General features: G+C 41.4%; 1 protein-coding gene across 1 annotated transcript; it reads right to left on the bottom strand.

Annotated features, from left to right (window-relative positions):
• Positions 1-322: 322 nt before the first annotated feature.
• LOC120533556 (carbohydrate sulfotransferase 2-like) lies at positions 323-4,196 on the bottom strand. Its single transcript, XM_039760503.1, has one exon. The coding sequence runs from the start codon at positions 3,430-3,432 to the stop codon at positions 2,161-2,163; it is 1,272 nt and encodes a 423-aa protein (XP_039616437.1). The 5' UTR covers positions 3,433-4,196; the 3' UTR covers positions 323-2,160.
• Between the last annotated feature and the right edge of the window lie 8,293 nt (positions 4,197-12,489).

Below are 12,489 nucleotides of genomic sequence, written 5' to 3'. Positions count from 1 at the left end.
GTTTTGTTAAGGATTTAATGCTCACCATTAGTATATGCACAGAGACAACACTTTGACTTGATATATTTGTTTAAAAGTTTGCAAATACCTATTTCAAAAGAGAAATAAATGAAAAGCACAGAATTAGTCATGGCTATGCTACAATGCACCTTCATCTTTAAAATTCCTAGCTTCTCATCAGGAGAATCATGGCAATAACAGGAAAAAGTACACATTTCTACAGGTGTGCTTAAAAGCTGTACAGGCGCACACAAATAAAATGAACTTGCATGGTACTATTTGTGGCACCTTATTAAGTAATAATAGATAATACAAGTAAAAATGATTACTAAACCAGAGTTGGGCACTCACTTTTATTATTTGATCTTCAATGTAAAAAAGCTGAAGTGTCACACTAATAGCAAAACAAAATGTGCAACTTTGATGAAAATGAACTCTTTTACCATTTCTTAACCAAGGTTAAAATTTTAACAACATATATTTCTACTGACTTCTCAGCCCATGCAGGCTTCACACAAATCACAATACCTTACTTCATCTCCAGCAAGTAAGCGGAATTAACATTTATAGACTAACCCCAGGTAATTTTTTTCTTCCCATTTTAAAAGCTACAGAGTAGCTAAAATTATGGCTTTACATTCAGTGACCGACTTACTTGTTAACTAGCCTGGGTTTTATTTCATCTTATAAGAACACCAGTTAGATTCAAAACTTCTTATTTTACAGCACATATTTATAACCCCTTAAAAATGATTAGGCACGTGTAAACTATTTTTATTATTCATCATTTTCAATAAAAACAAAAGCTTATTAACAGTATGTGTGATTTCATAAAAAATACTTAATAGCTATGTCTCTGAAAGTTTAATTATGAACCAATGAAAACTTTTGCCCACTCCAGTATCCGTATCTTAGAAAATATTGTCAGAAATTCTCCCAACGTTGCAAAAAAAAAAAAAAAAATGACACCAGAAATAGTCAGAGAACTTCCTCCTAACAAAATTGACTGACTATCTATTAGAAATGTTATTTTGTAAATCAACAAGCCACCAATGCCTCAACAAAAACATAAATAAATAAAAAATTACAGTTCAGGCATTAAATTATTATAGAAGGTTTTAAACTAATCCTTGAAACTTTACACTAGCATCTCACGGAGCAAAACCTTTATAACCAAGCCACAACCAGAGAAGAGTCCAGACAAAGATTTAAACATGCACAACTTTCAAAAGTGTGACAATGCTGAAATTCAGGACACATTTTAGTGCCTCTTCTGATGCATATTTTCAATGAAACTAGTAAAAGCTTTTATGCATTCAAACAATGAAAATAGTTTACAAAGGTTTTATGTTGCCTATTATTGTAGAACATGGAAAGTCCCAGTAAATAAGTAACGTTAGGAGCAAATCAAATATTACTCCCGCTATCATCTCACCCTTACAATCTTCAAGGTTCTCATGATACAAATTTAACTTTTAAATGAAGGCAATCAGCATATTTGGCAAGTTAATCAATGGCCCAGGACACATTTTACACAGGATATCATTCAGAAGAATGCTTTTGTCTGATTGTCTTATGAGAAAAAAACAATGCCATATGTAAGAGAGATGTTTCACTATAACAAAACCTTTTAACCGCTTCATACAGTTTTCAACAGCAGCAAAGAACTGATATGTAGACATTAAGTTTATAAAAAAATATAAATTACAAATGTATTTAAAGCTTTAAAACACACATGACATTTGAGGCCAAATCAAAGTACACCAATTACAAATCTTACTTCTAGTACCTATGAATCTTACAACTGCTTTACATTTGCAGAGCACAAAGAGGCATAAAGTTGCTGTATTCACTTTCATTTTTTTTTTTTTATAAAACTGTCTGTGGGCTCTCTGGGCAATATAGTGTGTGTGTGTGTTTTTAAAGAGCATCCCTGCTCCTGCTATTAAGTACAAGAAACAAAAACAAAACTACATTCAATGCAGTCATAAATGTCCAGTGGAAAATATCATTAAATTAAAGAGAACTGGTAAAACTTGTGGTAACATAAAATTCTGTAAATTCAGTACAACTTTTTTTTTTTTTACTGTCTTTACAATTGAACAAAAAATAAAACCCAAATAGAACATATAGATCTCTGATAGTCTGTAAAGGACAACCTCAAAGTTTTGGGGGTATTAGCAGTGACTTACTCAAATCTTTCACCTCTGATGAGGATTTTACCCGCTCATACCCCAGTATGTTCATGGAATGGTAACAATAATCTTCAACCTGCTTAATCTGTTGGAAACTCAGCACTGTCCTCCAAGCACTGGCTGCCTGAGTGGCATTTCTAGAGGAAACAATAAAAGGCTTTGAGGAGGAACTTGACCCGCTTGTCATGTTAAGTGCAAATGATTCAATGTCATGGTTTGCAGACAGATTTACAAAGCGGTACACCTGCCTCAGAGTTTTTATTGGGTCTTCCACAAGGTCTTCGTAGCGCACCACCATGTACTTCCCTTTAAGCCAGGGTGGTGGAGACAGGGCAGTTCGTAAGGTCCTCGTGGTTCTGTCACATATGACCTCCATGGCTCCAATGGAGTGATAATCTGAGCCATCTTTTTTGTTCATTTTGTGATTTGGGTCCACAAAAGGTATCCTGCGTAGCTTTGGATCCCTGCTCCTTACCACCTGTAGGTTCTCTCGAATCAAGCCATGCCTGGACTTAATCCGGGAGTTAGCCACTGCCCTGGGGTCCCTCACCAGGTGAATGACTTTCACCTCTAAGGAGGGGTCTTCCATCAACGGGGCCAACACATTGATATCCAAAATGCGCACTCCCTTGATTACTATAGTGTTATACTTCAGGCACTCTTCCTCCAGGAACCTCAAATTTTGCGGGGGGCACTTTTTACACACTTTATCATCCACCATGCCCACCACTTCCTTCCGATAAGCCGAACAAAGTGGATAGGAACAGATCACCTTGTTTAGGGTGGCCCCGAACAGGCCCAGGGAGGTGATGTTCTTACCCCCTGGAGTGTTGTACAGCTGGAAAACAGAGAGGTCACATCTGTAGAGAGAGCTCAGCATATCCCTAGCGGCACCCTGCAGTGACACAGCATCCCCAGGATACAATTTCTGCCAAATGTGCCACATGGGCTCATAGAGAAAGAAGACTTCGGGGTTCTGATTAAACAGTTCCCCGAAAAAGGAGGAGCCTGATCTCCAGGTTGTGAGCACGTAGACGAGCTGCCTCTTCTTAGCCAAGGATGGTCTGTACAAATAGCGGATATCAGACCTGCTCTGATATGGGGTGCTCCTCATCTGATGATTGCACTGCTGAGGCTCTTTAGTCCACTTATAGTTGGCTAGGTTGAGCATTGTTAAAATCAGTAACAAAAAGTAAGCAATGAATAAAACGATCCGTTTCCTGCGTAACACTTTCATCACGGGAGCCGGTGGGTGCCTGTTATTCCTGCGCGATCGCTGCTTCAACTGCTGCCGTCTTCAGTCGCTTCGCCGAGGCTTGCATACTTTGTATCTCTTGACAGCAAGGAAAAGCCGTGAGCACGGTTAAAAAATATACACATTTTCAGATGCCTGCGGTGTATGTGTAAGGAATGCCTGCGTAACGGGATTCCCCACTTCCTACCCCAAATACAAGCTCACAAAATGTGGAGCTCGCAGATAAGGGCAGCCGAAAAATAAACTCGACAAACAACGAAACCGAATTAGTATCGAACTAAATCTATTTTCAAAGGGCTTCGGTAACTGCCACTGCACTGCGCCAGGCTCCGCATCGGCCGGCAACAATGCACATCCATTGCTACAAGTTGAAAAGGGGCTCTCTTTCTCTTAGAAGGCAGCGACAAAAAGAAGGTGGCGTCACGCCGACTAATAAGCCGGCCTGGCTTTTAGTGTACATTTACGCCAGTCTGCTCCTTTCATAACATTTTGTAATCAGTCCTTTCTCGTCTATGCTGTGGCACCCCATAGTAAAGCTACACCGTTAAACGTCTTTAGTGAACATCCAAAAACGCGAGTCTCCAAAATGATGTACAGTACACAAAGAATACTAACGTTCGGTGTCCATTCAAACAAATCACCTCTCTCGTTCAGCAAAGAACTGTAGCACTTGCACCAAAATGACAAAGCCCCCACCATACGGTCCAACACTCCGCGGTGCCGTCTCTATGTAACTAATTGAAACCGCACCGATTCAATCAGAGTCTGGGAAACAACAGTCGCGCCCACGTTTAATTTTGATTGGCTTTTAGCACCCGATTTGCCTGTCACTCTGCTTGTTCATTGGTTCGAAGGAGTGCCAATCACTCTTCCCACGCTATGCTTCCCAAATCGAACGGTACTTATTCTACGTAAGGAAGATCCTCCTTCCTACGTATATAAAATGTGTGTGTGCGTGCAAACAGCCACTTTATATGCATTTGTAATGAGACAAAGCAACAGGACAGACGTGTCACTCGGTTCTGAGTGTGCGTTTGTGTGGCCTGGCCTAACCCTTAGGGAGTGTTTCTACTTTGCTACACCTTACTGCAGAAACGGACGCTGGAACCCTATTAAACAAATGAAGATAAGCAGACAAGGTAACGAAGGGTTAATGGGCTGGTGGAGTGCATCAGCCCAGACAAATTTCAATTAACGGGAACAAGATAAGAATCGTGCCCACCTACAGAATATTAAAGTCTGCCCAGAATAAAGAAACACGGAGCAGGCTGCTGTGTAAACGAGCCTTGATGTGAAATAGGGACCTAGTGGGGGTTGAATTCTGTTTTGTTAGGTTTTGTTTCTTTTTATTCTTCCTTTCCTTTTTTGACTTTCTGATTTTTTCTTTTCTTCTTTGTTTTTCTAATTTGACTATGAAATGCTGTAACTTGTTGTATAAGTTCGACTTGAATGTATGCAATGTTATTTTCTTCAGGAGAATGAAAATAAAAAAAAGAAATGGGGGCATAGGATGCCTTTAGACTTGTTAGCAAATACAGCTCAATATAATCCACTTGTTTAAAAGCATTTTATGAATGTGTTCACTCCGGTGGTTTGAATGAAGATCATTCTTGATCATCTTCTCTAGGACATGTAAAGTATATTTTCAACTCCACCCTTGTTAACACTTGAGGAGCAACTTAATATAGAGTTTATTTTTTATCCTCAAGTTACAGTTAAAAGAGCTGGTGTTTAAAGTGTCCCTCTATTCTCCCTGTTGAAAGAGTATTGGGAAACATAGCTATTATGGGGTCCTGCTCGGCACAGAGTGGGTCAGGCAATATGAGAACATCTGCCTGGATTGTCTTTATAATCTGAAATTTAATTTGGCTAAATACCAGAAGCAGCCAGCACTGTGTGTCAGGTATGACCATTTAGGAATAAGTTTAATGTTAAAAAACTGAAGTGGATTTGTTTATTTATATAAACCAATTAGGTGAGTGGGACTTTTCCTAAGTCTCATAAAAAGCCTTCTATTGCTCTCTCTCTCTGTCTCTGTCTCTCACATACACGCACACATTACCAAGTTCCTCCTGCTCTAAATGTCCTCTTGACTTAAGACTCATTTCATTTCACAATTTGGTGTTTAGCAACTTTAATCTTTCTCAGAGGGTCACTTCCAGTTAAATCCCATCAATTACTACCTGGTTCAGAGTAATACCTTTTTTTGGCTGCAGATTCACCAAACTACAACTATTTCAGTGACCCCTTAAAGTCAAATGTTGTTTGCCTCAGATCGTCTCTGGACTTTCTACCATAAAAAGCATAACATTCTTCTTAGTGGGTGACTACATGCTACTCCTAGTTGGGCTGGAGGGCAGTGACTTCTCTCACTGCCAGTCATGGTGGTGCACTCCATTTAAAGAGAAACATGTTCTCAGTTTTGCTGTGACAGGACAGGGCAATTTTCTCTTCTGCACACAATCTACAATGAATCATGATATCCCAACTCTATCCACTGTTTTCTCGCTTCCTCTCCAATTGCACTGAACACTAACCAGACAGAGTGCACTTGTAGAAAAACTACATCCATTAGTGGCAGAGAGTGACCTGGTGAGGGGAGTTACTGTATAAGCTAGACTCTGGAGTCAGGTCAGGAGTTTGAGGTGATTGGACAACTAGCAGGCAGAAGAGGCCAGAGATGAAATAAAGCTAGATATAAGGGGTGTGAATGGTAGAGCCTTTAGGTACTGAAGATGTGAGCAAGTGGGTTATCCATCCCACATGATTGAGGTTCAGGGATATCAATCTGTCCAGTTAGGAAGCATAAGTGATTGTGAATCAACTTCACCTGCTTTGGTGCAAATGACAACGACAACAGGTGCACTGGAGAGGCAACAGCAAGCCAACCCCCAGAAAGGGAGTAGTTTGCAGGTGATAGCCACAGACTATTGCTCTTTGCTTATCCTTCCTGAATGATTCTCCTCTAGTTTTGCTATTGTCTACTGGTAGCATGAGGCACTATCTGTGCCAATTCAGGTTGGACAGGTAGTCCAGCTCCTCCAGGTTGGCACATCCACACTTGCTGTTTCAAAAAGGTTTGCTCTGTCTCCCAGAGTAGTCTCAAGAGCATGGGGGTGATAGAAGGAGATGGATGGTTATACAAGGAGAGCTGGACAGGACCGTAGAAGGGCATCAACCCAGCAGCAGGACTGGTATCTGTTCTTTGGCACAAACAGAAGTAACAGGAGGAGCACTGCCAGAGCCCTACAAAATCACCTCCAGCTGGCTACTCCATGAGGGTGGAATGAGGCCCCGATGTCATCTAGCAGAACCTGTGCTCACAGTCCATCACTGTGCCGCTCGATTGGCATTCGCCAGAGAGTATACAATTGGCAGCTCTACCATTGGTGCCCCATTCTTTTTACAGATGAGAGCAGGTTCGCACTGAGCACATGTGACAAACATGAAAGAGTCTGGAGAAGCCAAGGTAATGTTATGCAGCCTGCATCATCATCCAGCATGACTGGTTTGGTGGTAGGAGGCATACTTTAGAGGGTTGCACAGACCTCCACATGCTAGGCAACAGTACCCTGACTGCTGTTAGGTACCAGGTTGAAATCCTCAGAGCCATTGTCAAACGTTACACTGGTGCAGTGGGCCCTGGGTTCCCCCTGGTGCAGGACAATGCCTGGCCTCATGTGGCCAGAGTGTGTAGGCAGTTCCTGGATGACAAAGGCATTGATGCTATTGACTGGCCCGCACATTTCCCAGACCTGAATCCAATTGAAAACCTCTGGGATGTTATTTATTGGTGCATCCAACGCCACCAAGTAGTGTCACAGATTGTCCAGGAGCTCACTCATGCCCTCGTTCAGGTCTGAGAGGAGATCCCCTTGAATACCATCCACCATCTCATCAGGAGGATGTCCAGACATTGTTGGGAGTTCATACAGGCATGTGTGGGGCCATACACACTACTGAATCACATTATGAGTTGTGATGAAATTCACACAAGTTGGATCAGCCTGTGACTTTGAATTTTGGTGTGATATTGAATTCAGCCCTCCATGGGTGGGTGATTTTGGTTTCCATTGACTGTTGTTAAATCATTTTGTTCTCAACGAGTTACACAGTATTGCCTTAATTTCTTGAGCAGTGTGTGTATATACTATTTATATATATATATATATATATATATATATATATATATATATATTTGTGATGGACAGCCGGGTCCCATGCCCGGCCGGGACACCTCTGCCGCATACGTCCCGGGGGAGCCATCATGGACATTGCAATACCTTCCCCGGGGTGCTAGGAGGCAGTCTCCCTGGCAGTGGATTCCTCCTCAATCTCCCCCGTGGCTCCATGGGACATGGAGTCCACCACAGCAGCCCGGTTGGGAGATGGGGTGGCCGCTAGGGGGTGCTGCAGAGAACCAGCCACCACACTGGACGGTTTATCAGCCCCACCTGGAGGTGCAATTAAGACCAGCTGGTCAGGCACCTGGATCACTTCCGGGTGGGGTATAAAAGGGCCTGCCTCCCAGCAATCGAGGCCAGAATCGGGAGGAAGAGGACGAGGTTGCCTGGGAGGAGTGGTGGAGCACGAAAGTGTTTGGTTGTGTTTGGGTTTTGTGCTTGGGACTGTGTTTGGGCTGTGTGGCACGGGGAAGACGTGTCACACGGCTGAAGAAACAAAATAAAAGATCCTTGAGTGTGAACACATGCCTCTGCGTATTCTGTGCGGGTTGGGCGCTATATAGCGCCTTGTTTACAATTTTTTTCTATATATATATATATATATAATGTGTATATATTGCCATAAGTACATTCCATTTATTTTCTAACTCTTCTAATCCTGATGAAGATCACTGAGAGCTGATGCCAAGCAATCTCTTAACAGGGCAGATTGCCACGCATATGTGTTCTCCCAGTACTTTCCAGTTTGTGTTTACTAATGTACACATCTTTACATCATTCAAAGACACTAAAAATGAAAGATAAAGCCCACATGTACATAAGCAAAATGATTCGCCCTCACATAAATATGACCTTGACTTGAAATCAAGTCCAAGGTGCCAGTACTGTCCACTATTCCACATCAATTTTTTTTTTTACTACATTAATAAGTTTATTTAAAAATGCTTTTATATGGCTGGAAAATTAATGAAAACTTTTAACTAGCACCAATGCTCTGCATGGTTTTCCAATTAATTTAATTTATGCAATATCCCAGGGTTAATTCAACGATTGAGGTGCAAATGAAGACAAGTATCCCACAGAAATGCGTCTTTTCAGCTTTGACACAAAATACTATAAGTAGTTAATCCTTATATTAAAAGCAAAGACTGTACTATATCAAGGCTGCTCTTCTATATCTAACTTCTTTTTTAGTTAATCATGGAGCTTGTAGCGGATGCCCCTGTGATGGGAGGACCAGGGTAGGAGACATATTCTGGGCAACATGAGAGGGCAACCCCACTGGCTTACACCGGGGCCATGGGTTTGGAGCTTAGAAGCTCAACACTGCTGGGGCTCTTGGCCAGAGGGTGCCTGGACAGTTTCGGAGCCACACCTGGAAGTGCTGCCGAAGAGAATCCAGGTGCTGCGCCACCGCCGGAAGTGCTGGCAGAAGAGGATCAGAGAGCAGCTGGAGCACTTCTAGGTGCGCTATAAAATAGGCTACCTCACTCTGTTCGGGTAGCCAGAGTTGGGAGGAGATGGACAAAGCTTGCCCAGAGGAGTATTGTGTTGTTCTGTGTTTGTGAATTGTGCTGTGCTTATTGGAAATGGGGGAAGGCATTTCCTATGAGGGAAAAAATAAAAAAAATAAAAGCATGTACTTGTACTTGTGCCTCTGCGTGTGTCTGTGTCAGGTTTGGAAGGCAGCATGCCTGTCTGGTGGTCCACAAGCTCCAGTATCTCAAAATGGAATACTTTTTCAGCCATCATTATTGGTTCTCCAAGACTGACCAGATACTGGGTAAACTTTTCTTAAGCTGATGTGCCCACTGTGCCAGCTAAGTGTGTATCATGCCATACTGTATGCTAGGAATTTCCATTTACTGGTCTCACATTACCTTTCTCAGTGTGGCATTTTCAGATTTTTGAATCTCTATACATTCTTTTTAAGCTTTATGTTTACATGTCATGCTTGTAATAGTCTAAAAATACCAGACTGGTAATAATCTAAACACACACAGGTACCAGCCAAAAAGATGAATGCACTGACGAGAAGCTGGTTAATATGGCATATAGAAACTGGGTGTTACTAAAGCAGGTTTCATGTGCTTCATAATTGAGACAGTGGGAGAGATCTGGCACAATATTACCACCAAATAGTTAATTAACTGATGCTTTTCATAAGGAGATGGAATATACACTCATCGATTAGTGATAACTTCTCTGCTTACTGGGATAGGTTTGCTCACAACAATGCTCAGGATAAAGTGGGTTTGGAAGCTGGATGGGTGAATGTTGAAAGATCACTCACTTCACGATATTACATTTCCCCATTGCTCCGCAGCCCATTGTACAGTATATATTTGCTGCCTCATGGCAGTTTCTTCCATAATTCCACTGAATGTGGTAGTTTTCTATCTTGCTCAGCTCACTTTGCATATTTTCTCCACTATGAAAACATCTTTTTCACTACATGTAAGCAAGCAGACAATGCTATGGTTCACACTGTGCCGACAACCTAAATGAACAAAGTTAGAGAAACTGACATATAACACCAGTTTAGGTAATGTATAAATGTGCTTAATGAATCTTGCCACCCTTGAAAAGGTATAACATTTAGTCACTAGTGCTGCTGTCTTATTCAGTTTTGGGAATGTATTTACAGATGGTGGAGGTGCTGCGGTGGGCTGGCGCCCTGCCCAGGGTTTGTTTCCTGCCTTGTGCCCTGTGTTAGCTGGGATTGGCTCCAGCAGACCCCCCGTGACCCTGTAGTTAGGATATAGCAGGTTGGATAATGGATGGATGGTGGAGGTGAGCTGCAGTAAAGACTGGATTTTACTGATGAGTTTACAGTATGAAACATTATTTTTGGGAGCGATATGTTGAGAGCCATCCACTTTTTGTTTTTGTTTGTTGAGGACGAAGGTAAGCATTTGCAGAGTCACACATACAGTGTATGCGATTCTTCATTTAGTGCTAGCACCTCATCATCCCTGAGTTAGCTGTAAGTTTTTAAGATTTCTCAAGTTCTCTATAAGCTAAATGTTGCCCTGTGTCATCAGAAATATTGTAGTGGTTTAATTTTCATAATTGCAAACAGGAATAAGATAAGAATATTAAAAGCCTAATTACTGAGCTCTGGTGGTTTTCTTTTCACAGTAATTTTCACAACGAGGCGCAGCATAAACTGAATAACTGTCTAGTTGATGAGGTGGAAGAAGAATCACTTTAGTACCAGATCTAAGCTGAGTTAAGCAACATGTTTATGTGTTGAGGACACATGAGAGAGTGCTCTGGAATGACAGAGGAAATGACCTGGAGATGAGATAATAGAGCAGGAACAGGCAAAATGTTAGTCAGGGGAAAGGCAAAAGGTCAAATCAAATCAAGAAATCAAACAACGCCAAAATATGCAAAAACTAGACACAAGGTAAAAAAAGTAAAGGCCTAACACTGACATCTTTTTGAAAGCACCTTTTAGCTTCCACTAGTCAATAAAGAGAATGCAAAAAAAAAAAAAGTGGATCCAAAGATACAATGTCAGAAGCACATAGTACAGTATTTAATTCATGAAAGTCACTTGGTATCTCAGCTTTAGAGTTCTTTATGCTGATGATGTCCTTGCACCTTTTAGTCACCTCTGTTGTAATATGGAATTCTCTCAACCCACATTTCCATTTTCATTAAGCATTACTGGGAAAGTGACCTCTCATTTTCACTATTTCATGTAAGAGAGAGAGAGAGAGAGAGGGGTTAGGAGCACGCGCTGAGACAGCACATTGTCACACCCACCACACAACAAACCAACTCAGGATCCCAGATGAGGACCTGAGTGCAGCCATGCAAAGGGTGACACCTCAGCACCACACTAGTTCAGATGGAGTGGAACAGTGTGAGGTTTCTTATGGTGGCTGGAGTGCCAATTCTGCCATCAATCCCTAAATTTTTCCCTGCAGGTTGGAGGGCAGATTAATGTCATGCCTTGCTCATGGGCCCAACAGAGCAGAGTCCCTTTTGGCATTTATGGGATTTGAACCAGCAACCTTCCGATTGCCAGTGCAGATCCCTATCCTCAGAGCCACCATTCCGCCCATTTCATATAAGAAGTGGAATTTATTAATTCACAATATTCACCCTTCATAAATTTATGTGATACATGTTGTAATTCATCTGAAATTGTACACCAGATCCACCTCCCCAGATTAAAACTGTCCAAACTAAATCAGGGATTGGGCCCTAATTGTGACTGATGCTATATAGCTCAAGACTTGCTGGATCACACGTTCTAGGGACATTCTCAATTAACATCTTTTGGGCAAAGATATTTTCTTTTGTATCAGACAGAGTTGGATCAATGATTATCACGACGTCTGTAAAAGCATTGTTTGGGGGGCTGCTTCTGATGGGATTTGACTATCTACCAATAATCTCATCGTGGTTTTCTACACTACATTGCTAGTGCACTGACTCATCTTGCCCAGCTGGAAGGGTCCTAACGCACCCTCCATAACTCAATTGGAAACAATATCTTATATTGCCTAAAATTATAAAAGGATAACTTTTTCTTTGCAAGGAATTGTGCAGAGCTTCTTTGGAATCTGGCAAAAATTAACTGATTTTATTTTAAATGAATCTGCCAGCCTGTGTCAATGTTTCCATTAATCAATCAGTATAATACAACGAGCCTCTTTTCATTACTAATTAGGCGCTTGTTTTGGGTGAAGGTGGAGTTTTAGATGAACAAATCTTAACTCTTTCTACTACATATGGGATTGGTGGCACTTTTATTTTCCTTTTTGTGTATAGAAGTCATTGTTTGAGTATTTCATTATGACACTTCCCATATAGTGCACACTTTTGGAAATACATTAAA

Source organism: Polypterus senegalus, chromosome 1 (assembly GCF_016835505.1).
Source record: "Polypterus senegalus isolate Bchr_013 chromosome 1, ASM1683550v1, whole genome shotgun sequence".
Classification (NCBI taxonomy): Eukaryota; Metazoa; Chordata; class Cladistia; order Polypteriformes; family Polypteridae; genus Polypterus; species Polypterus senegalus.
The sequence above is the reverse complement of the archived record's forward strand: the minus strand, read 5'-3'. Positions and strand labels throughout refer to the sequence as shown.

What these genes read in the sequence shown, in the direction of transcription:
- LOC120533556 (XM_039760503.1), bottom strand. Translation starts at nt 3,432, where the DNA reads ATGAAAGTGTTACGCAGGAAACGGATCGTTTTATTCATTGCTTACTTT.